This window comes from Chrysochloris asiatica, unplaced genomic scaffold, assembly GCF_000296735.1.
Source record: "Chrysochloris asiatica unplaced genomic scaffold, ChrAsi1.0 scaffold00377, whole genome shotgun sequence".
NCBI classification, from domain to species: domain Eukaryota; kingdom Metazoa; phylum Chordata; class Mammalia; order Afrosoricida; family Chrysochloridae; genus Chrysochloris; species Chrysochloris asiatica.
Genome location: NW_006408895.1, coordinates 1,947,967 through 1,975,302, shown reverse-complemented (window position 1 = coordinate 1,975,302; position 27,336 = coordinate 1,947,967). Strand labels below are relative to the sequence as shown.

General features: G+C 38.9%; 1 protein-coding gene across 1 annotated transcript in view; it reads right to left on the bottom strand.

Moving 5' to 3' along the window:
- The window catches only part of LOC102821396 (alcohol dehydrogenase E chain-like), a 225,387-nt gene that overhangs the window by 164,171 nt on the left and 33,880 nt on the right, over positions 1–27,336 (bottom strand). Inside the window, exons 5-6 of the mRNA XM_006876381.1 lie at positions 23,203–23,328; positions 3,204–3,216 (exon numbers count right to left, since the gene is read on the bottom strand). Coding sequence (XP_006876443.1) covers positions 3,204–3,216; positions 23,203–23,328 — 139 coding nt within the window. The remainder of the gene's footprint in view (positions 1–3,203; positions 3,217–23,202; positions 23,329–27,336) is intronic.

Here is a 27,336-nt window from a genome sequence, read left to right as displayed (position 1 = left end):
AGGTGGAATACTGAACCCCATCCAGAATCTTCTGAGGTGGGAAATCTTTACTGTAAAGGACAAACCAACCAGCCTAGAGCAGCTAGAAGAACAGAAGATACTTCTTGAAAGAAAAACCAACAGGAAAAATAAAAAAACAATAACAGCAGTCCGACTGACTACTACAAGAACAAGCAAGTTGCTAGCCAAGGAGACATCAAGTCATGTGGTTGGGTCTCCTCAGGGCAAACCCTGTTCCAAGACTAAGATTCAAGGGGAATACACGAGCAGGCATGTGGTCTGACTGATGACTACGTTGGTCACTGATAAGGGAAAGTGAGGGTAAAAACAACAATGAAGCTGTGAGATAATCTGACCACATTCAATAGACTCCTGTGAACCAGGGTGGAGAGCTGGTTGGCCAGCAGTATGGCAAGACCTGAGGACTCCTGGGCCCAGACACAGTGACATAGCCACAGAGGACTAGAGTAGAGAGTGAAGTGGCCAGCTTATAAGAAGTGAAGGGATATGAACAAGAACATCCACACTTGCAGATAATACCCACTTAACCTGACTTCAATGGCTTGATGATCAGAACTCAACTAGTAGAAGACAGAAAAGGGAGAGAAAAAAAAAAAGAGTAATCTGATACAATCTGATGAACTTGACCTACACTTATGGATGCAGTAGCTCAAAAGAGGGAACAAATCTTTACAGCGAGGATCATTCCCATCCCCTCGGTTCACAGGGTAGACAGGGATGGGCAACTTAGATATTGGCTAACCAAAATGGGGGCTACTAAAGCAAGAAAATGACTGAGTTTCAAACTTTCAAGAGGGAGCTTAGATCCAGTGGGTGAGGAGGAAGGTAGACTCTCCACTGAGCAGTATCCAATCTATCTGGGTAGGGCTGATGAAAGAAGATGGGGTTAGGACTCTTGTGGTACAATAGTGAATAATTGCTATCAGGACTGGCTGTGAGGGTTGGAAATGTAAATATCAGTGATTTGTAGCAAAAGGAAGAGAATGGTTGACTTTGCAGTCCTGGAGTGGAGGGACCAGGGACCATCAAGGGAGAAGAGCAGAGTGCAGGACCTTACCCAGAGAAACAGTGAAACCAAAGATGGAGGCAGCAATGATGAAATGGAAAGATGGAGTGACTGGGGACTCTAGACCCAGAGAGGGAGAGGGGCCGTGAGCTGACTACCAAGGAGTAGGCTTGCGGGGTATTCTCTTTAGTTGTTTGATGATACATGGAGGGGATTGTAATCGTGGCAATGAAACAATATACAATAATTTGAATGTAAAACTAATGTTCTCCCTAGTAAACTATCACATAATTCACAATAAAAACTTAAAAAAAACCAAACAAACAATAACAACAACAACAAAAAAACTTATGTGAATCAAAAAAGTTCACCAAAAGAGTAAAAATGGAACCCACAGAATGGGAAAAAATTTATTTTGCAATGACACATCAAACAAGGGACTCATTTCTAAAATATATAGGAACCTACAACACCTCTATAAGAAAAGGACAAATAACCCAATTAAAAAATGGGCACAGGACATGAACAGACACTTCAACAAGGAGGAGATTTGGGCAGCCAACAATCATATGAAGAAATGTTCATGATCACTAGCCATTAGAGAGATGCAAATCAAAACAACAATGAGATATCATCTCACACCAGCAAAGATCAAAAAAGTAGAGGCCAATAAATGCTGGTGAGGATGCGGAAAGACTGGGACCCTCCTACATTGCTGGTGGGATTGCAAAATGGTCCAACCACTCTGGAAAACAATATGGTGCTTCCTCAGAAGGTTGGAAATAGAGATACCTTATGATCTAGCAATTCCTCTACTTTGTGTTTATCCAAAAGAAATATGAGCCATAATGTGAGTAGATACATTCACACCAATGTTCATAGCAGCACTATTTACAATAACAAAAAGATGGAGACAGCCTAAGTGCCTATCATTGTAAGAATGGATAAACAAACTTTGGTACGTACACATAATGGAATACCACGCTACCTTGAAGAATAATAAGGAAGCTGCAAGCCACCGTACAATATGGATGAACCTTGAGGACAATATGCTGAGTGAAATTAGGCAGTAACAAAAGGAGAAATACTGCATAGGACCATTACTATAAAAGATTAAGAATAAGTACCCACACTAAAAGGGGAAAAATTAAAAAATATATGCTGGTTACTGGGATGTATGGGGTGGGTTGACAGGGAGAGGTGAAGGTGATGCACAGGGTAGGGAATAGACACGGATAGTTTGGGTAATGGGGGTGGTGGGAAAAGGAAGAACAAAGCAGATGGGAGAACAGTTAGGCAAGTTTGCTTGGGCTAGATGGGACAGAGGTAAATAACAATGTAAGCACAACCTTGGAACATCAGGGCTCTGGAATAAAAGGATTGAGGCATGGTTTGAATGAGTAAAAGTGGGAAAATAATGTTAAGATGCTTGGCTCTCTTTTGAATCTTGGTTTCCCTTACCTACTATTGTAAAATATACACTTGAGGGTGAAAGAAAGGACTAGCCAGAAACATCACCATAGAAAGCTTGTAAGTCATTCTTCAGCCTATAACTGATTGGAATACCTAAAATGGAGCTACAACTTGCCCAGTGAAGGAGGCTTCCTACAGAGCCTTTGCATTGCATAAGACCATAGGTGGAATCCTGATCCCCATGCAGAATCTTCTGAGGAGGGAAATTTACTTGAAAGCACAAGCAGACCAGCCTGGAGTGGCTAGAAGAACAAAAGATACTTCTTGAAAGATCAGCAGGAAAAATAAAAAGCAATGACGGCTGTCTGATTGACTACTACAAGAACAAGCAAGTTGTTCTCCCAGGTGCCATCGAGGCAAGTTTCCCTCAAGGCAAACCCCCCTCTAAGACCAAAAGTCAAGCAGAATACACGAGCAGGCATATGATCTTACTGCTGACCACATTGGTCACCGATAAGGGGAAGTAGAGTCAAAACAGCAATGAACTTGTGAGCTAAGTCCAACCACATTCAATAGACTTCCTATGTACCTGAATTAAGACCTGATTGGCCAGCAGTATGACAAGACCTGAGGACTCCTGGGCCCTGGGACAGAGACATGGACACAGAGGAGAGGACTAGAGCGGAGTGTGAAGCATCTAGCTAATATGAAGTGAAGGGAGATGCACAAGAATACCCATACTTGCAGATAGTACCCACTTGACCTGGCTTCAATGGCTGGATGATCAGAACTCGACTAGCAGAAGAAAGAAGAGGAAAAAAAGAGTAATCTGCTACAATTTGATGAGCTTGACCTATGCTTGTGGTGTAGTAGGTCAAAGAAGGGAACAAATCTTTACAGAGAGGATCATTCTGACCCCCTTGGTATACAGGGTTGACAAGATTGAGCAACTCAGACATTGGCTACCCAAAATGGGGTGGCTACAAAGGCAAGAAGTAGCTGACTTACAAGATTTCAGTAGGAAACCTAGTTCCAGAGGGTACGGGGAAAGGTAGAATCTCCACTGAGTGGTTTCCAACCTTTCTGGACCGGGCTGATGAAAGGAGATGGGGATAAGACTCTCGTGATTCAATAGTGAATGATTGCTATCAGGACTGACTGTGAGTGTTGGAAAGTTAAAGGTAGATGTTTTATAACAAAAGGAGGGGAATGGTTAATTTTGCAGTTCAGGAGCAGAGGTCCCTGGGACCATCAAGGGAGAAGAGCAGATAGCAGGACCCTATCCAGAGAAGGGGTGATACCAGAGATGGAGGCAGGACGATGACATGGAGAGATGGAGCAGTCTGGGACTCTAGACTCAGGGAGAGAGAAAGGCTGTGTATTGAAGGCTGGGGGGCGGGGCGGGGGGCGGTCAGGCTTGTGGGGTTAGTTGTTTGATTATGCATGCAGGGGACTGTAATCATTATAATGAAATGAAGTAAGATAAGATGAATATAAACTATCTCATAATTCACAATAAAAATGTAAAAAATAAATTAAATAAAAGAAAAAAATATATATACCGCAGGCTAAAAGTAAACATTTTAAAGCCATGCTAAAACATTGATTTCTGGGGCAACTTGAGTTTTAACAGCAGAGAGAAAGACTTCTTTGCAGGGTAATATGCAGAATCAGCAGGAAATCTGCCAGCAAGCTATTGTACTAACATATCCAGGTGAGAGAAGATTAAAGATTGAACTGAGACAGCGATTATGTGCAATGAGAGAAAGGAACGCTAGAGAAGAAATTGAAAGGTGTATCATCAGGGTTTAGCAACAATCTGTATGTGGTATGTGAGGGCTAACAAGAAAGTTAAATACATGATAATTTGTTGAGATAATATGTACTGGTGGAAAAATTACTATGGATGAAGTTATTGCAAGCAGAACATTCAAATGAAGCTATATGAGAAATAGATGAAAATTGAGGAGATCAGATTGGAAGTCAATGCTCTAAGGGAATATTTGAAGCAAAACCCATTAGAGCAGAATTTCTGTTTCTTTGGCAAACAACTAGTAACTCTTTTCCAAATTGGTCATATTAAGCTACTACTTTTGCTTAACTGAGACAAGGAGTATTGGGTGGTTCTTACAGCTTAGTCCATTATTTCCTTGCCTAAAATAATTTAAATAGTCCTGATGTAGCACTGTAGGATAAGCACTGGATCACAAAGTCAGTTTGAACTGTAAGGTCAGCAGTTCAAATCCACCAGCCCCTCTTTGGAAACCCTATCAGAACCAACTCAAAGGCTCTTTCTTAATAACATATACAATGGTTCTGTAGTCTAGATCAACATGCAAAGTCTAGACTTATCACTGAAAAAAGCAGTCAGAGGAAATAGTATTCAAAATTGGGACCTGTAGATTAATGTACAGAGTTCTGGTGTGGCACTGTGGGATAAAGCACCAGACCCACAAGGTGCTTTGAACCACAAGGTTGGTGGTTCAAAGTCATCAGCCATTCCTTGGAAATGCTATACAGCATCGCTATGAATTGGAACTGACTCTACAGCATTAAAAACAGTAGCAGATTAATGTACAAGGAACCCTGGTAGCACTGTGGGTTAGGCATTGGGTTGCTAACTCCAAGGTCAATGGTTCAAACCCACCTGCCACTCTAAGAAAGAAAAAATGATATTGTGTGCTCCCATAAAGATTTACAGTCTAGGAAACCTGGCATGGTATGAATCAGAACTGACTCAATGAGAGTGGGTTTGGAATTTATAGGTTAATGCACATGACGCAGTAATGGTTTAATGGTAGAATTCTTGTCTTCTATACGGGAGACCAGGTTCAATTACTACCCAATGAGCTTCACCACCTGTTGGTGGAAGCTTGCATGTTGCTATGATGCTGCACAAGTTTCATGAAGTTTTCTGATTAAGATAGAGTAGCAAGAAAGGACTGGTGATCTATTTCTGAAAACCAGTCAGTAAAAACCCCATGGATCATAACTGTCTGATCCCAAACTCATCATTGGGATAGTGCAGGACCAGGTAGCATTTCCTTCCATTGTACATGGGGTCATTATGAGACAGGCAGCTAGCAACAAAAACAAAGATTGCAGTTACTTAGTTACTTTCCCTAATGAAATTAAATCCATGGTGAAATTTATAATTACCGTAGGATAAGCATTAGACTGCTATCTGCAAGATCAATGGTTCAAGCCCACCAGCTGCTCCTCAGAAACCTTATATGGGGTCATTATGAGTCAGAATTGACTCAACAGCACTTAAAATCAACAACAAAAATGGAAGAAATCCCATTTTATCTTGCAGCTAGGCTTTTTGCTTGCTGTCCCAGATATCCATGAAGCAGCTGTTGCAGTTGAAATGTGTGAGAATTCTTTATTCTTCACTTATATCCTTGCCCAACTTTCCAAAGCAATAAGAGTAGTACAAGAACATCCAGAGGGAGAAGAGTGGAGAGTGGGACCCTACCCAGAGAAGCAGTGATGCCTGAGATGGAGTCAGAGACAATGACGTAGAGCGATGGAGTAGCTGGGGACTTTGGACACAGGGAGGGAGACAGGCTGTGTGCTGACGACTGGGGGCAGGCTTTCAGGGTATACCCTTTTGTTGGTTGATGATGCATATAGGGATTGTAACAATGTGAATGAAATGATACACGATAGGATGAATGTAAAACCAATGTTCTCCCATGTAAACTATCACATAAAACATTTAAAAAAAAAAAACTATCACAATAAAACATTAACAACAACAACAAAAAGAACACCCAGAGGTACTCAGAAATTGCTAAACCATTGTCAGAGGCATCTGGGGTGTGGTGGAGCTGGCATAGACTTTGCATTAAATTTGCATTCTACTGCTGACCCGATGAGGACTCAGGAAGTTATTTACTGCTTTCTTAATTGAAAATGGCAATAATATCTGACTTAACAAGAATCAAATGAAAGAACAACTGAAAAATACTTTGACAACTGTGAAGTAACGAAATTTTGTGGCATTTCTTGATCAAGCTGGCACTTTTGTGGCAAAAAAAAAAAAAAAAAAATCCAAGATGACAATGTAGAAAGGAGTTTACAAATTGATTAAAATAAAGCAATGGCATACTAAATTTATGAAAAAGAAATAATTGCCTATATAAAGCTGCTAGATTAAATAATCAGAAATGAAGTATGAAGGAAATAGGCAAATTTATAAGTACTAAATTTAAAAAGTAAAGTGTGGAGAACATAAAATCATAAAACAACAACAAACACAACAAAAATAGACACCCTTGCCCTGAATTAGGCAATTCAAATCCTTCATTGATTTTTTTTTCGAAAGGTAAAACGTGGGTTATCAATTGATCCAGGTCAAATTTCGTTTTCAAGGAATTCAGCCACTAGTTTGGGAACATCATGTCTGCTTTTCCAACCTATAAACAAGCATACATTTTCTCTTTAGATCTTTGGTTGATGATGCATGTAGGGATTTTAATATTTGTATTGTAGTACTTTATGTTCTGTATGTTATATATCTTTATATTTTATTACTTTATATATACCACCAGTTGTTTGTCAATTTGTGGTACTGTGGTAGCTTACAGTTTGTTATGATGTTGAGGCTATGCCACTAGTATTTCAAATACAAACAGGGTCAAACCATGGTGGGCAGTTTCAGTGGCGTTTCAGATTAAGGCAGTCTAGGAAAAAAAGCCTGGTGACCTAATTCTGAAAATTAACCAATGAAAACTTTATGTTATACATAAGGTTGCCTTGAGTCAGTCAACTTAATGGCAATTAACAACAACCACAGATATTTCCATTTTCTTATATTTGTCCCTTCTTTCTTGTACATCATAATTTAATTCCTCTTATTGAATCATTCCCAGCAGCATACAAATAGTCTGTATAGGCAGTCTCTGGGTTATGAATGTAGAGGTAGTCTCTACATCCCATCGCAATGAAACTATCCTTGTGAACCCCATTATATTCAAAGTCTGAGATGCATACAATGGTTCCTCATAGCAGACAGATTCTACTTTATGACATTCATTATTATTACTATACTATTATGTCCTGGTGCGGCATTGTGGGTTAGTGCGTCAGACTGCAAAGCCATTTGAACCGCAAGGTTGGCGGTTCAAGCTCACCAGTGGCTCCTTGGAAACCCTATACAGGGTTTCTATGGGTTTGAACTGACACAGCAGTACTTAACAACAACATTATGTAAAAAAGGAGTCCTGGTGTGGCGCTGTGGGTTAATGCAACAGGCCGCAGTTGTTTGAACTGCAAGGTCAGTGGTTTTAGCTCACCAGCTGCTCTTTGAAACCCTACACAGGGTCGCTATGGGTCGGCACCGATTCATAGCACTTGACAACAACAACACCTATGTTAAAGATGTGCTAGTGTGTTTGGAAGTGTTTCTTTAATTTTTTTATGCATAGAAAGGTGCACTATATACTAAAACATTTGACTAATTGTCGCTACATAACTATACATAACTGCTCTGATTTAGAACAAATTGTACTTAATGTTTGTAATCTGGGCCTGCCTGTGTTTCTCTCATCTTAGAAACCAAAGCAAAAAAAAACCCCACAAAAACTAAAATCCTTTCTTGATCTCACATCTAATTGTAACTGGCCCATATATAACTCTGATCCTTTTACAATAAAACTTCATTAGAGAAAGATTTGTCTCTGATTCATTGTTTCCAGTTGCAGTTCCTTCTCATTCCCTTTTGAGTGCACTCTGAGTTGAGCATTTCCCCCCAACAATATGCAGTAGGAGCTTTTGTCAAGGCAACCTGTGGCTACCATTTTAACACACATAATGGTCAATTCTCAGCCCTGTCTTACATAAACATCAGCAGATTTGATACAGCTGATTGATAGCTTCCTTTTTCTCCAATGCTTTGTTCACTTAGCTTCCAGCTACTACTTTGCTGTTGTTGTTCTTCACCTACCTCACTTGACACTTCCTCTAAGGATCTTTGTGGGTGGTCTTCTAGACCATTAACTTTGGTGTGTCCTTAATCCTCAGACCTCTTCTCTGCTGTATCTACATTTACCTCTAAGATGACCTCTTTGGTCTCATGGATTTAAATATACTTTGCTTATAATTCTTAATTTACATCTAAAGTTCAGAACTGCTCCTGAGCGACAGACTCATATATCCAATTGTTTACTGTCTATGAAATCTCAGCTATGATGTCTGATAGGCATACCAAACACAACCTGCCCCAAACTACTCCTGATTTCCACCATCTACACCCTGGCCCCAACCTATGTTCCATAGTTTTCCTACCTTTACAAGTGAGGGCTCTATCATACCACTTCCTCAGGCCTAAACTCTTGAATTTTATCCTTTCATCTTACAAATATTCCAGCAATTTTTTTTCCCCAGTAAATTTTGCTGGCTCTATGTTTCAAGATATATCTCAAATCTGATCACTGCTCACCACCATCACCAATACTCAAAGCCACCACCATCTCCTTCCTCAAAGGTCAGCTCAGGAAGACAAATTCAAATATTATAACAAAATGTACAAAGATCTGGACTTAGAAAACATGCTCAGTATTTCTCAGGCTGAGGGAACTGAAGAAAAATATTTAATCTTCGATTAGCATTATTGAAGGATTCTATGGGCAAAGTATTGAATGGGGCAGAAGGCATCAACAGAAGATGGAAGGAATATATAGTCACTGTACCAAAATGAAACGGTCAATGTACAGACATTTCAAGAAGCAGCATATGATTGAGCGCTGATGATACTGAAGAAAAAAGTCCAAGGTGCATTGAAGGCATTGGTTAAGGACAAGGCACCTGGACTTGATCCAATACAAATTGAAATCTTTCAACAAAGTGAGGCAGCACTGGAGGCACTCACTCATCATCCCTGCCAAGAAATTTGGAAAACAACTACCTGGCCAACTGATTGGAAGAGATCTGTATTTGTGCCCATTCCAAAGAGAGGTGAGCTAACAGAATGCAGAAATCATTGGACAATATCATTAATATCACACATAAGTAAAATTTTGCTAAAGATAATAATACAAAAATGGTTGCAACCATATATTGAAAATACTCAGAGGTTCAAGCTAGATTTAGAAGAAGACATGGAGTGAAGGATTTCATTGTTGATGTCAGATGGCTCTTGGGTGAAAACAGAGAATACCAGAAAGATGTTTACCTATGCTTCATTGACTAAGCAAAGGGTCTATTGTGTGGATCAAGACAAGCTATGGGCAACATTGTGGAAAATGAGTGGTGTACCGAAACACTAAATTGTACTCATGAGGAAACTGTACATAAACCAAGTTGTTCAAACAGAACAAGGAACACTGGATGGTTTAAAATTAGAAAAGGTGTGTGCCAGGGTTGTACTCTTTCATCATACTTATTCAATCTGTATGCTGAATAAATAATCCAAGAAGGTGGATTATATGAAGAAAAATGTGGCATAGGGATTGGAGGATTCCAATTAACCTGCCATATGCAAAGGAGCTCTGGTAGCGTAGTGGTTACGAATCGGGCTGTGAACCTTAAGGTCAGTGGTTCGAAACTACCAGCCGCTCCGCGGGAGAAAGATGAGGCTTTCTACTCCCGTAAGGATTTACACCCTCGGAAACCCTGTACAGGGTCGCTATGGGTCGGCTCCCGACTCGAAGGCACTTAACAACAACAACAACAATGCAAATGATGCAATCTTTCTTGCTGAAAATGAAGAGAACTTAAAATACTTACTGATGAAGATCAAAGACCACAGCTTTCAGTATGAATTTCACCTCAATGTCAAGAAAACAAAAATCCTCACTACTGGATCAATAAACAACATTCATATAAGTGAAGAACAGATTGAAGTTGTCAAAGACTTCATTTTGCTCAGGTCAATCATCAATACTTATGAAAGCAGCAGTCAAGAAATCAAATGATGCATTGCATTAGGTAAATCTGCTGTACAACAACTCTTTAAAGTGTTGAAGAGCAACGATGTTAGTTTGAGGATTAAGATGCACCTGACCCAAGCCATGATGTATAATGCTATATGCATGCGAAAGTTGGACAATGAATAAGGAAGATGTAGAATTGATGCATTTGAGTTATGGTGTTGGAGAAGACTATTAAAAGTACCATAGACTACAAAAGAACAAACCAATTTGTATAGAAAGAAGTACAGCCAGGATGTTCCTTAGAAACCAGTATGGCCAGATTTCATCTCTCATAATTTGGTCATATTATCAGGAGGGCCCTGTCCCCAGAGAAGGATATCATGTTTCCTAAAGTGGAGGGTCAGAGAAAAAGAAGACTTCCAATGAGATGGATTGGCACAGTGGCAGCAGCAATGGGCTCAAACATAGCAACGATTGTAAGGTTGGTATAGGACTGGATAGCATTTTGTTCGGCTGTGCATGGGGTCACTGTAAGTCAGTACTGACTCAATGGCACCTAACAACAACAACTACCAAAAGTTCTTTTCCCAGTGGAGCTGGTGATGGTGGTATGTAGTCAAGTGGGTTCCAACTCATAGCAAGTCTGAGTCTGTAATCTTTACGGAGTCAGAAAGCCTCCTCTTTCTCATTCAGAGTGGCTGGTGGATTTGAACTGCTTCAACACATAACCCACTATGCTATCAAGGCTCCTATTTTCAAGGTAGAAGAGTCCTAATCCAAATTCATACCATCTCCTGGAAACCCTATACAAGGGTTGCTATGAGTCATAACTGACTTGATGATACTTTACAATAAGCAGGGATTGATGTAGACTGGGAAACGAATGGAATAAGTGTGATATTCATTGTGATTGTTTCTTTCCTTCCCTCCTTCCCTGGTTCCTTCCCTATTTCCTTTGCTTCCGTCCTTTCTTTCTTTCTTTTTTGCAAAGGCTTACAACTGGGTTGAGACTATTTGCAGATCCCCTGGTTCTCTGTCTCCATCTCCCCTTGTAGAAATTACCTGAAGGGAAACCTGTTGGTGTGTGTTTTGAAATGCCTGCACCTGGTATGAAGAGATCTGCAGATTCCCACAAAAGTGTTGCACTTATTATCCATGAGTGTTAATTTTGGTTATGGCATCCTGATTCCTATGCTCACTTCCTAAGTGTGGAGATTTGAACTCAATGCAGTCAATCTCTCAAGTATCACACAGTCATTTATTCATACATTCAACTAAATTCATTGATAAATCCCTTGATGGTCATTGTCTTAGATCAGAAACTAACCTGACTATTCACTACCTTCTCTTCCATTTTATTTACTAGTAAAATTGACAAGATTTGAGATAGATTTTTGTTGTTGTTGATGATGATTGAATTTCAGGTTTTTAGATTTAGGTACAAAGTTTATGATTCTAGCTCTATTTTCTGGCATCTCATTCAGCTTTCCTTACTTTCATTTCTAGTAAGCCTTAGATCATAATAGCCTGGAGGAGAAACCCTGCGAAACACCAAGGAACTGTATCACTATAGACCTCCCCCTAGGTCTCAATCTTCTTTATATAAAGTGATAGTTTCTTGGTTCTCTTGTCACCCTATCTCTGAGATTGAAACTGGTCATGGGTCTATTTCTGGTAACTTCAAATGCTCCTCCATCTTCTCTTCCCCAAAGTACCTTCCTGATTTAAGGCATAGGAACTGGAGATTAATGTTTATAATGAATTATCAACATCATTGGTAACAAAAGAAGATCATAGTCTGAAGTAATAAGTGTGACAGCATAAGACCTTTAAAAATTTTTATTATTTTTAAATATAGTAAAGCTCTGCTTTTTACTGTTTCATTTTACTGCTCTGATCACTTAGCACTCCTCTGTGAAATTCTGCTTTTCACTTCTTAGCACCTATTATAGATTGAATTGTCACCTACCCCCACCCCCACCCCCACCCCAAATATGTCTCAACTTGACTAGGTCATGATTCTTGGTGGTAGTGGTTGTGTGTCATCAAGTCAGTTCTGACTCATAGCAAATTGCATAGGATTTCCAAGGCTGTAAATCTTTACAGGAACAGAAAACCTTATCTTTGTCCCAAGAATGACTAGTGAATTCAAACTACTGACCTTTCCATTAGCAGTCCCGATCATAATCCATTATGCTACCAGGGTGCCATGATCCTTAGCATTATATAATTATCCTCCATTTTGTTGTCTGATGTAATTATACCAGGTGTTGTTAATTCTGACTTCTATGATGTTAATGAGGCAGTAAGCAATCTATAGTATTGCATGTTGTCTCTTCAATTCTAGTAGGGTTTGCTTCAATATCTTGGTGCTCTTTCATTGGGAGTGTTATTGTTGTTGTTGTTCTTATGTGCTGTGGAGTCGGTTCTGACTCATAGCAACCCTTGACAGGGTTTCCGAGACTGTAAATCTTTACAGGAGCAGAAAGCCTCCTCTTTCTCCCGCGAAACAGCTGGTAGTTTTGAACTGCTGACCTTGTGGTTCACAGCCTGATTCATAACCACTATGCTACCAGAGATCCTGGATATTTATTATGGTTATGCCATCTTGCTCAATTGACCCTTTGATCATGAGACAGTGTCCTTCTTTGTCTCTTATGCTGGTTTTTGTCTTAAAGTTTACTGTATCAGAGACTAGTATTGCCACTCCTGCTTGTTTATTCTTGCAGTTAGTTTGGTATATTTTTTTCCATTCTTTAATTTCAGTCTGTTTTTGTCTTTGTGTGTAAGGTATGTCTCTTGCAGGCAGCATACTGAAGGGCCTTGTTTTCTTATCCATTCTGCCACTCTCTGTCTCCTCACCGGTGCATTTAATCCATTGACATTCAATGTAATTATCAATAGGTATGAATTAATTGTTGCCATTATGTTAATTTTTTGGTAGTGCTTTTTGGTCCTTTGTTCTGTATGCCTTCTTGTGCTGAGTTTGTGTTTTTTGTGCTATTTCTTGTCATTTTCTTCTTAGCTCTCATGTTTCCTTATTCTGTTTGGATGTTCATTTTCATGGTAAGTTGTGAAGTATTAACTTTATTTGGGGTTACCGTATAGTCTATTAAGTTTTCTTTCCATTTAAGACAGTCTATTGTATCCTGCAATCTACCTGACCTCCTCACCACCTGGATCTCTGTTCCTATAATTTTCCCTTCTTTGACACTGGTATTATTTTGATCTTTGGTTGACCTCCCAGCTTTTTTGAATTCATTGTAATTTTGTTCTGTTCTGGACTCAGCTATCTGTCATCTGAGTTTCAGGTGATGTTGTCATGCCTGTCAATCTCTGGTTGTTGTCTGTTCTTGTTGGTTTTCAGTCCAAAGAACTCCCTTTAGGATGTTTTGAAGTGCTGGATTGGCATTGACAAAATCTCTTAGCTTCTGTTTATCCTGGAATGTTTTGTTTGCACCATTGTATATGATTGACAGTTTTGCTTGATAGATAATTCTTGGTTAGCAGTTTTTTTTTTTCTTTTAGGGTTTTGTATGTCTCCCCATTGCCTTCTTACCTACATGGTTTCTACTGAATAGTCAGAGCTTAATCTTATTTGCTTGCCTTTGTAAGTAACATTTCTCTTTTCCTTGGCTGCTTTTAGGATTCTCTCCTTGTCTTTGATTTTAGAGAGCTTGATTATTGTAGCTTTTGCTGATTTTCTTTTGGGGTCTATCCTTCCTGGGGTACATTCAGTTTCTTGAGAGTTTATCTTCTCATCCTTCAAGATGCTAGAGAAATTTTCCTCCAGAATCTCCTCAACTATCTCCTCTGTGGACTTCTCTGATTATTCCTGTTCCAGAATGCCAATAATTGTTAAAGTTATTCCCCTTCATGTTATCCAGCATGAATCTTAGACTCTCTTTAGATTTTTTTTATGCTTATGCTTGCTCTTCTAGATTAGCAGTATTGAGAGATTTGTCTTCCAGCTTGCAGGTTCTGGCTTCCATCTCTTCAATTCTGCTCCTTTCCCCTTTCAGTGTATTGTCCATTTCTGATATTTTATTATTAATCATCTGAACCTCTTTTTGCAGGTTTTGAATTGTTTCCAATGCTGTGTCGATCTTGTTTGATTGTTCTTGTAATACTTTCCTGAGTTCTTCCTTATTTTCCTCCACCCTTTTGTGGAATTTTTGAATTTGTTTCCATATCATTCTTCTAAATTCCTTCTCTGTCAAATCCAAAGCCTGCTCTTCTTCTTCTGGAAAGCCTTTGTCTGCCTCTAGCTCATTTGTCTTGGCTACTCTTTTCTGGTTTTGGACATGTTTTGAGATTTTCTGTTCTGTTTTCTTTGTCATTTTCAGTAGCTAGGAGGGCTTTTAATGCTTAAATGGATGTTTTTTGCTGTGTTGTTAAGCTGAATGTCTCCTGGTGGATATGATCAAGAGATCGGCTTCCCTTTTTGCATGTAATGCCTAGCAGCTATTATTGGCTCTTGTCTCAATGGTGGAATATTATGGGGTATGCTTGTAGCTTGGCTATATGGCCACGATTGCTGTCTCTTCTTGAGTAATATAGAGAGAAAAAGCTCCCACATCCAGGAAAAAAATAACATCAAAAGGACCAAAAACAGAAGCAATATAAAAGCAGAGACAAAAATCACCACTCTAAAACAAAAATAAAATGATAGCTGACTGGCAAGTCGCCTTTACTGCACAAGTATTGTGCATGTATCATAGAAACCTCCAGCAGTGGGTGGGGGTGTCCACTTACTCAGGCCCCTCCTCTCTAGTCACCACCCTAGAGGTGTGCATATAGATATTGAGAAGGTGATGAGAGAAAGATTGTCTACTATTTTTGTCTCTGAAGGTCAGTTAGGTATCTGCGTGTGCACAGCATAATTCTCAAAATAGTTGCGTCCTTTTATGTTGGGGTTGTACACAGTGCTCATATGTTTGTCTGTTTGTCCAGACATGCTTTTTTCTTGCTGCGTAGGCAGGAGTAAAAGGTCCTGCACAAGTTAACTTTAGGACTGGGTCCCAGAATCAGACATCATAAGTAGCCACCAAAGATTCAGCCTGTGGGACCAATGGGGCTCTTCCTCTCTGTGTCATGATAAAACTGTGGGCTCAATGTTGGACACTTTAGGAGGTACACACCCACCCTCCTGAAGGCATCTGGACTGAGCAGAGAAGGCATGACATGGAAGAGGAGGAAAAAAATGTGTAGAATTCTCCCACACCTCCTTTTGCAAATGTTGCTGTGTTGATTTTAGTGCTAGTTCACTGTGGCAGTCAGCTGCGGCCCTACCCTCTGAACTCAGCCCAGACGGGGTAGCCGCAGAGAAGTCCCCTGTCCCGATCAATTCCTAAATTACAATATTTTCCTTTATACAGTGATTTTTCAACCAGTGGGTACAGGAAACTGATGCCCTGCTCCTTATGCTTGATTCAGGGCTCTGGAGCTGTTCTGTGAAAGCAGCTTCTCTAGGTTTTCAACCCCTCCCCCATGAAGCCTGTTCTACCTGACTCTGCTTCTGCCACCTCCAAAACCAGAAGTCCTGCACATTGTCTCTTGAGTCAATCTCTTTGTAGATATAAAAGAGATTAAACAAGCAAAAGAGATCACTGGAACCTCAATACTAACAGGAAAGAAGAGCTGAGAGTAAAGCAGGTCCTGCACTGGGAATCTCCTGAATTCAAGGCAAGATTGATGCCAAGACACATGAAAATCTCCAAGGGATGTTAGGCCTACAGATATGAAAAGGAGACAAAGGATTTCCCTCCAGAGTCAACACAGAGAGAAAGCATTCCCCTTGAAGTGGTATCCTGAATTTAGACTTCTATCCTCCTGAACTGTGAGAGAATAAATGTCTGTTTGTTAAAGTCATCCACTTATGGTATTTCTGATATAATGGCACTAAAGAACTAAGACTGTACTTTTATCCTCAAATAGAAAAAGTTGCCTATTTTCCTATAAGCAAAGGTAAGAATGTATGGTCAGTCAAGTGATTTGCTTTAAGATAAAGTTTCCAGGAAAAAAAAAAAAATTCTAAAAGTGAATACTTTCATTAATGGTATGTATTGAATCCTGGTCTGGCACTAGACTGCAAACCACAAATTCAGCAATTCAAGCTGCTCCTCAGAAACCCTATACAGGGTCACTGTAAGTCAGAACCGACTCAACAGTACTTAATAAAAACAACAAATGGTGCCAGTACATCAAGCATATAAAAATGGCAAATAACATGTAAAATATACCTAACATGCCTTCATTCACCTCTATCGTGGCAGAAAATTCTTTATGGAAAGCCTCAAGGAGACCTTTGAAAGGAATGTTCCATTTTGAGGATTTTTCCAGAGAATCCTAAAAGCAAATAGTAACTAATGTATGTCACTGTTTGGGAATATATGTAATGTATGTAAATGTTGTATGTTCATAGACCTCAGACTTGTCTCGAACCCATATTTAGGATAAATACCCACAGGGTCAGTGTTTTTCACCAGGCCCTTACAATTGTGTTCTTTCCTTTATTTATTCAGATATCCATTTCCAACTAATATTTAGTAAGTCGTTACTATAGACAGGGTCTTTGAGAAGCACTGCAGTAAGTAAAATTAACTTGTCCATGACTTCCTGGAGTTTACAGTCTAATTGAAAAGACAGAAGGCATAAAAAGAATTTGAGATTTGGAATCACCACCACCAGCTGCCATAGTCAATTCCAAACCAGTCAACCCCATATGCATAAAGCAGTACTATACTCCATAGAGTTTTCAAGACTGTGACCTTTGGGCAGAAGATCACCAGATTTTCTTCTGAGGTGCCTCTGGACAGGTTTGAACAGTCAACACTTTGCTTTATAGTTAAGTGTTTAACCATTTACACCACCCAGGGACTCCAGATTTGGAATGTTATTATTGTTGCTGTTAAAGTGCTGTCGAGTCAGTTCTGAATTCATAGTGACCCTGTGCAAGGTTTCCCAGGAGTGGCTGGTGAGTTTGAACTGTCGAATTTGTGATTCAAACTGACCTTGTGGTCCAGTGCTTATACTACAGTTATACAACAAGACTCCCCAAATTTGGGGAACACACCATTAAAAAAAAAAGCATAGTTCCTAAAATAAGGAAAGTGTTGCTAAACAGAAAACAACACGAAAAAACAATTATCTGAGAAAAAGGGTTATTTTTAAACAGAGATTCTTAATATTCTCATAGAATATCAAGACAATGAAGACAATCAGAATATCATGTGCAAATTGGATGACAGCATTACCAAAATATCATGGACTGCCCGAAGAACAAACCAATGTGTCTTGGAAGAGTATAGCCATATGTGCCTTAAAAGCAAAGTTGGCAAGATGTTGTCTCGGATGCCTTGGACATTTTGTCAAGAGGGAGAAGTTAGTCCCTGGAGAAAGACATCACATGGGTAAAGTGGACAGTCATTGAAAAAGGGGAAAATACCCAAGGAGATGGATTAACACAGTGGCAGCCACACTGGGCTCAAACATAAGAACAGTTATGAGAATGGCACAGGACTAGGTCTGTACAAGTAGAAACCGACTCAATGACACTTAACAACATTACCATATATGGAGCATTTAGCTATCTTGGAATAATAGTTTCATTATTTATGAAAAAAAGAGTTGTTGTTGAGTCACTGGTGCCTCATGGCAATCCCTGTGTGTCAGAATACAACTTTACACTATAAAGTCTTCAATGATTGATTTTTTTATCCGTGGATTGCCAGGCCTTTTCCAAGTGCCCCTGGGTGGATTCAAACCTCCAAACTCTCAGTGAGTAGAATAGCATATTAATTGTTTGCACCACCCAGAGACTCCTTACTATTTTTAAATTATATGCTATTCTACTCTTTCCTTTGATGCAATTGTTGTTGTTGTTGTTGTTAGGTACCATCAAGTTGGCACTGACTCACAGCGACCCTATGCACAGCAGAACGAAACACTGCCCAATCCTGGGCCAACCTCACTACTGTTGTCACGCTTGAGTCTATTGATGCCACCACCTGGCCAATCCATCTCATTGGGGGTCTTCCTCTTTTTCTCTGACCCTCCACTTTACCAAACATGATACCCTTCTCCAGTGACTGGTCCCTCCTGACAATATGTCCAAAGTATGAGAGACGAAGTTTGGCCATCTTGGCCTTCAAGGAGCACTCTGGCTCACAAGCCACCACAGTATGACAAACTGACAGTTGAGTGATGCAATAGAGGTAATATAAATCCAGTCCAAATAAAAACTCCTTAAAACATATTCAAGCTTTCATGTTATATTCCAAAATTAATATTCATTTTGTGAAAAAAAAATGTAAATTGCTCAATTTTACAAATTAAGTCTTAAGGAAATAAAAAACAAATCTAGATCAACCTAAATAAGTAGCAACAAAATTTCAAATCTGAATTTTTCCTTTTTCTTTTGATTGATTTGGCATTAGGTAGAAACAGTTTGAATATGTGATATATTTTCAAAAGTTTTTGTTTTTTTCCAACATTTTAAGACTTCCAAGGAAACTATTTTTAATGAATGAAACTAGCACTCCCTGCCTCCATACCTTGCCAGTTTTCAAGTCAGCCCTGTATCCAGTAGAAAATCAATAGCCAGTTAGACAGTTTCTCAGGGGCACTGCATCATCAGTCTTGGCGACACAGGATCCATCCCCCACTGTGCACTCAGTAAATGTACTTGTGTTCATGAAGTGATACACGGGTTTGCCCTTGTATGTAAATCTAGTAATGGCATCAGCCAATACTCCATGACTAGTAACACTATTTGATGCATTAAAAGCATACATTAGCTAATTCAATTCAGAAATTGACAAAGGAACCATTGAAATGACATCAGAGTAAAAATAACAGAAACATACTCATTCCTAATGCAAAGGTTACCATCTGGGTTGCCACAAGCATTGGATTCGCTACACTGCAGTAAAAAGAGAGGGGTGATTTTGTCACTTAGAGAAAAAAATATCATGGTTTAAAATGGCCATCATTAACATTAATACATGAAATAAACAAATGTCAATTGAAGTCATACTACTCACAAGAAGTTCTTAAAATTACTGTGAAGTTTGTAAACATCATAAAGTTTGTGTGCTAATGGATAGGACCATGCCAAATTAAACTTCAGTCTTTACAATGCATTCTCCTTGTACTCTTGTTGTTGTTAAGTGCCATTAAGTAGGTTCTGACTCATAACAACCCTGTATAGGTTTCCGAGGAGCAGCTGGTAGGTTTGAACTGATAACTTTGTGATTCACAGTCCAGTGCTGATCCAGAGTATCACACCAGAAGTCCCATATACCCTTATAACCCCTTAAATTGTGGAGCGTGGTTCTAACCTGAAACACAAGGGGTTGCCATGAGTTGGAGTTGACTCAGTGGCAACTGGTAAATTGTTTTAAGACTCTCTAATATTTCTGTCCACCACATGTCTGTCACTTTCTCATACAGTGGTGGCTTGTTAGTTGCTATGATTCTGAAAGCTATGCCACTGGTATTTTAAATACCAGCAGTGTCACCCACGGTGGACAGGTTTCAGATGAGCTTTCAGATGCAGACAGACTAGGAAGGAGTGACAAGCTACTTCCGAATATTTAGTCATTGAAAACCTTATGAATAGCAGAGAAACAGATATAGTGACAGAAGATGAGCCCCTCAGATTGGAAGGCACTCAAAATGCGACTGGGGAAGAGGTGCTCATCAAAGTAGAGTTGAACATGATGATGTGAATGGAGTAAAGCCCTTTGAAGAAAAGCCTGCAGGACCTTAATTTGCTGATGGGGCACAACTCAAAATGAAGAGAAACACCTGTAAACAACCATTGAAAACTGGAACATGGAATGTACAAAGTATGAATCTGGGGAAATTGGAAGTTGTAAAAAATGAAATGGAATGAATAAACATCGACATCTTAGGCATTAGTGAGCTGAAATGGACTGGTATTGGCCATGTTGAATCTGATCACCACATGGTTTACTAAGCCGGAAATGACAAATTGAGGAAGAATGGTGTTGCATTCATTGTCAAAAAGAACATATCCAGATCAGTCATGAGGTACAATGCTGTCTGTGATAGGATAATATCCATGTGCCTACAGGGAAGCCCAGTTAATTCCACTATTATTCAAATTTACACACCAACCACTAAAGCCAGTGAGGATGAAATAGAAGAATTCTACGAACTTCTTCAATCTAAATTTGATCAAACGTGGAATCAAGATGTATTGATCATTACTGGAGATTGGAATGCAAAGGTTGGGAGCAAAGAGGAAGGATCAGTAGTTGGAAAATATGGCCTGAGTGATAGAAATGATGCTGGAGAATGCATGATAAAATTCTGCAAAACCAATGATTTGTTCATTCCAAATACTTTCTTTAAACAACATACACCTGGACGACTATACACTTGGACCCAGACGACTATACACCTGGACCTCACCAGATGGAATACATAGAAATCAAATTGACTACATCTGTGGAAAGAGATGATAGAAAAGCTCTACATCATCAATGAAAACAAGGCCAGGGGCAGACTGTGGAACAGACCATCACTCACATGCAAATTCAAACTGAAGCTGAAGAACATGAAAACAAGTCCACGAGAGCCAAAATATGACCTTGAATATATTCCACCTGAATTCAGAGATCATCTGAAGAACAGATTTGATACATTAAACAGTAAAAATCGAAGACCAAAAGAACTGTGGGATGACATAAAGAATATCATACATGAAGAAAGCAAAAAGTCATTGAGAAGACAAGAAAGAAGGAAAAGGTCAAAATGGAATGTCAGAAGAGATACTGAAACTTGCTCTCCCATGTAGAAATCTAAAGCAAATGGAAGAAATGAGGAAGTCCAAGAGCTGAACAGAAAATTTCAAAGATCAGCTCAAGATGATAAAGCCAACTATTACAAGAAAATGTGCAAACATCTGGAATCAGAAAACCAAAAAGGAAGAACACACTAAGCATTTTTCAAGCTTGGGGCACTGAAGAAAAGATTCAAGCCTCAACTTTAATTATTGAAAGATTCTCTGGGTAAATTATTGAATGATGCAGAAAGCATCAAGAGAAGATAGAAGGAATACACAGATTCACTGTACCAAAAGGAAATGGTTAATATTCAACCATTTCAGGAATTAGCATATGATCAAGAGCCAGTGATACTGAAGGAGGTAGTCCAAGATGCATTGAAGGAATTGGCAAAGGCACCAGGAATTGATGGAATAAAAATAGAAATCTGTCAAGAAAGTGAGGTGGCACAGAAGGCACTCACTCATCTCTGCCAAGAAATTTGGAAGACATCTATCTGGCCTACTGATTGGAAGAGATCCATATTTGTGCCTATTCCAAAGAGAGGTGACCCAATATAATGTTGAAATCATTGGACAATCTCTTTAATATCTCATACTAGTAAAGTTTTACTAAAGGTAATACAGAAACGGCTACAATCATACACTGACAGAGAACTTCCAGAGGTTCAAGCCAGATTCAGAAGAAGCCTTGGAATGAGAGATATCATTGCTGATGTCCAATGGATCTTGGCTGAAAGCAGAGAATATGAGAAAGATGTTTACCTGTGCTTTATTGACTACGCGAAGGCTTTCGATTGTGTGGCTCATGACAAGCTATGGACAACTTTGCGAAGTATGAGTATTCATAAACACTTAATTGTGCTCATGAGGCATCTGTACATGGATCAAGAGGCAGTTGTTTGAACAGAATATGGGAACACTGAATGGTTTAAAATTAAAAAAGGTGTGCGACAAGGCTGTATTATTTCACCGTATTTATTTAACCTTTATGCTGAGCAAATAATCTGAGAAGCTGGGTTCTATGAAGAAAAATGTGGCATCAGGATTGGAGGAAGACTCATTAACAACCTGTGATATGCAGATGATACAACCTTGCTTGCTGAAAGTGATGAGGACTTAAAACATTTACTGACGAAGATCAAAGACCATAGCCTTCAGTATGGTTTACATCTCAATGTCAAAAAAACAAAACTCCTCACCACTGGACCAATAAACAACATTCTTATCAATAGAGAAAAGATTGAAGTTGTCAAGGACTTCATTCTTCTCGGATCAACTATCAACACTCACAGAAGCAGCAATCAAGAAATCAAAAGACTTCAGCACAAGACCTTTTTAAAGTGTTGAAGAGCAAAGATGTTACCTTGAGGACTAAGGTGTGCCTGACCCAAGCCATGGTATTTTCAATAACCTCATATGCATGTGAAACTGGACAGTGAATAAGGAAATACCATAAAAGAATTGATGCTTTTGAGTTATGGTGTTAAAGGAGAATATTGAAAGTGCCATGGGCTGCCAAAGGAATCAATAGATCCATTTTGGAAGAATTGCAGAGTGCTCCTTGGAGGCCAGGATGGCTAAGCTTCGTCTCTCATACTTTGGACATATTGTCAGGAGGGACCAGTCGCTGGAGAAGGATATCATGTTTGGTAAGGTGGAGGGTCAGATTAAAAGAGGAAGATCCCTATTGAGATGGATTGGCCAAGTGGCAGCATCAATGGACTCAAGCGTGGCAACAGTAGTAAAGTTGGCACAGGATTGGGCAGTGTTTTGTTCTGATGTGCATAATATTGCTATGGGTCATTACCTACTTGATGGCACCTAACAACAACAACAACAACAACATTAACTTTATGTGGATTAATGCATCAGGCTGCAAAGTCTTTTGAACTACAAGGTCGGTGGTTCAAGCTCACCTGCTGCTCCTGGGAAACCCTATACAGGATCGCTATCATTTGGAATCAACTTGACAGCACTTAACAACAAAAAGTTAACTTTAAGATTTCCTAGTATGTGCTTTTCCTTTAAGGATAATCAAAACCTGACTTGTTTCAAACTTGTGATTTAACTGACATCCACATACCAAAGCTCTCCACAACGTCAGTTGCTTCATGTCCCACAATTACTGGAAATGTAGACACCATTGCTCCTTTGATTATGTGGTCATCTGTGTGACAGATTCCTGTGGCTAAAATCTGTATTTAAAGACAAGAACATTGTACCAAACAGAAAACTGGTAACTTGACAGTACAGAATATATTCAACTAACTCTTGAATTGGTTATCATTATCCAATATGAATGCCTAACATAATTGTGTTGATTCTTAAGAAATGTTCAACCTAATATTAGCCATCAAAACACTAACAATTTTGATGTGGCCCTCCTTTGAGATTTGGTCACTTTTTGGTAATGAATTGATGCTCTTGTGAGGGAACCAGAAAGCAAATGCTATCATGGGACTGGTGTAAAAGTCACTAGCTCTCCTAATACCTTCTTAATGAAAGGTAGAGGGAACTGTGCAAGAAGGTAGATGAGGAGCAAAATCTAACTATTACTGTTCAGGTAACAGGATAAGGCTAAAGCAAAACTGTTAACAATGCCTACTTAACAACCTGTTATCCAAATTAGAAGATTTTAAAAGGAGCCATTAATCATGATTATTGATACATTTTCCCTAACATACACGGTGTCAATAAAAAAGTAACAAAACAAAGCATTAGTACAACAGGTTGTTGTTGTTGTTGTTAGGTGCCAACTCATAGCGACCTTAAGCACAGCAGAACAAAACACTGCCTGATCCTGGACCAACCTCACTACTGTTGCCACACCTGAGTTAATTGATGCTGCCACTTGGCCAATCCATCTCGTTGGGGGTCTTCCTCATTTTCTCTGACCCTTCACCTTACCAAACATGATATCCTTCTACAGAGACTGGTCCCTCCTGACAATATGTCTGAAGTATGAGAGACGAAGTTTGGCCATCCTGGCTTCCAAGGAGCACTCTGCCTGCACTTCTTCCAAAACGGAACTATTGGTTCTTTGGGCAGACCATGGCACTTTCAATATTCCTCTCCACCACCATAACTCAAAAGCATCAGTTCTTTTATGGTATTCCTTATTCACTGTCCTGCTTTCACATGCATACAAGGTTATTGCATGGGGCAGATTGTGGAACAGGCCATCAATTACTCACATGCAAATTCACACTGAAGCTGAAGAAAATGAAAACAAGTCCATGAGAGCCAAAATATGACCTTGAATATATCCCACCTGAATTTAGAGATCATCTGAAGAACAGATTTGATACATTAAACACTAAAGACCGAAGACCAGAAGAGTTGTGGGATGACATGAAGAACATCATATGTGAAGAGAGCAAAAAGTCATTAAGAAGACAAGAAAGAAGCAAAAGATCAAAATGGATGTCAGAAGAGACACTAAAACTTGCTCTCCAGTGTAGAGATGCTAAAGCAAATGGAAGAATTGAGGAGGTCCAAGAGCTGAACAAAAAATTTCAAAGACCAGCTCAAGAAGATAAAGCCAAATGTTACAACAAAATGTGCAAAGATCTGGAGTCAGAAAACCAAAAAGGAAGAACACACTCAGTATTTCTCAAGCTGCGGGAACTAAAGAAAAGAGTCAAGCCTTGACTTTTATTATTGAAAGATTCTCTGGGCAAATTATTGAGTGATGCAGAGGGCATCAAGAAAAGATGGAAGGAATACACAGAGTCACTGTACCAAAAGGAAATGGTTAATGTTCAATCATTTTAAGAAGTAGCATATGATCAAGAGACAATGATCCTGAAGAAAGAAGTCCAAGGTGCATTGAAGGAATTGGCAAAAAACAAGGCACCAGGAATTGATGGAATAAAAATAGAAATCTTACAAGAAAGTGAGGCGGCACAGGAGGCACTCACTCATATATGCGAAGATATTTGGAAGACAACTACCTGGCCGACTGATTGGAAGAGATCCATATTTTTACCCATTCCAAAGAGAGGTGACTGAGTAGTTAGAAAATATGGACTTAGTGATAGAAATGATACTGTAGATTGCATGATAGAATTTTGTAAGACCAATGACTTATTCATTGCAAATACCTTACTTAAACAACATAAAAGGTGACTTTTTTTTATACATGTCAGCCCCACCAGATGAAATACTCAGTAATCAAATTGACTACATCCATGGGAAGAGTCAGTGGAAAAGTTCAATATCATCAACCAAAGCAAGGCCAGGGGAAGACTGAAGAAAAGATCATGGATTATTCATATATGCAAGTTCAGGCTGAAGTTGAAGAAAGTTAAAACAAGTTCTTAAGAGCCGAATATTGACCTTGAATATTTCCCACCCAAATTTAGAGACTATTTGAAGAACAAATTTAATGCATTAGACACTAATGACCAAAGACCAGGAGAATTGTAGCATAATATCAAGAATATCATACAGGAAGAAAATAAAATGTCATTAAAGAGACAGGAAAGACAACAACGGGTGTCAGAAGAGACTCTGAAACTTGTTTTTGATTATAGAGAAGGTAAAGCGAATGGAAGGAATTAGGTAGTAAAATAGCTGACCAGAAAATTTGAAAGGCTATCTCAAGAAGACAAAGTCAAATTATATATACACTATAACAAATGTGTGGAGTCCTGGTGTGGCACTGTGAGTTAATGCGCTGTACTGCAAAGTCGGTTTGAACCACAAGGTCAGGGTTCAAGTTCACCAGCTGCTCCTGGGAAACCGTATATAGGGTCAGAATTGACTCAACAGCACTTAACAACAACAACACAAAAAATGTGCAAAGAAGTTAGAAAACCAAAAGGCACGGTCAAGCTCAGCACTTCTGAAGATGAAAGAATTGAAGAAAAAGTCAAGCCTTGGGTTGCACTATTGAAGGGTTCTATGGGCAAAATATTGAATGATTTATAAAAAGTATCAAAAGAATATAAAAAGAATGCACAGAGTCACTATACCAAAAACAAATGGTTGATATTCAGCCACTTTAAGAGGTATCATATGATGAAAAACCAATGATACTGATGGAAGAAGTCTAAGTTGCACTGTGGTATTGGCAAAAAACAAAGTTCCAGGAATTTATGGAATACAAATTGAAATCTCTCAACAGACTGATTCAGCAATAGAGGCTTTCTTGTGAATGCCAAGAAATTTAGAAGACAGTTACCTGTCCAACTGATTGGAAGAGGCCCATATTTGTGCCTATAAGAGAAGTGACTTAATGGAATACGGAAATCATTAAACAATACCATTGATGTCACATGCATGTAAGATTTCTCTGAAGATAATTTAAAAGTGATTGCAACAGTACATTAACAGAGAATGGGCATCAATTCAAGCTGAATTCATAAGAATCCAGGAATTTTATTGATGTCAGATGAATTTTAGCTGAAAGGATAAAATAAAAAAAAATAAAAGTGCTTTATTGACTATGCAAAGGCATTTGACTGTGTAGACCATGACAAACTATGAATAACACTGCAATGAATAAGTGTTCCAATACACCTTATTATGCTCATGAAGAACCTGACATAGACAAAAGAAAGCAGTTGTTAGAACAGAACAAGGGTATACTGAATTCTTTAAAATCAGGAAGGATGTGTGCCAGTATTGTATCATTTACCATACTTACTCAATCTGTATGCTGAGGAAATAATCTGAGAAGCTAGAGTATATAAAGAAGAACATGGTCACAAGATTGGAGGAAAAGTCATTAACAACCTGAGATATGCAGATGATATAATCTTGCTTGCTGAAAGCGAAGAGAACTTAAAATATTTACTGATGAAGATAAAAGACTATGGCTTTCAGTGTGGATTGTACCTTGATGTAAATAATCAAAGATCCTCACAACTGGATCAATAAATAATATCATGATAAATGGAGAAAACACTGACATTGTGAAAGACCTCAATTTGCTTGGATCCACAATTGGTGCTCATGGAAGCTACAATCATGAAATCAAATGATGTACTGCATTAGTTAAATCTTCTGCAAAGGATCTCTTTTAAGTGTTAAAGAGAAATATATCAATTTGAGAACTAAGGTGTGCCTAACTCAATCCTTGGTATTTTCAATCACATCATATACATGTGAAAGTTGAACAATAAATAAGGAAGACCACAGAAGAAAAAATTCAAGCCTCGACTTTCGTTATTGAAAGATTCACTGGGCAAATTATTGAA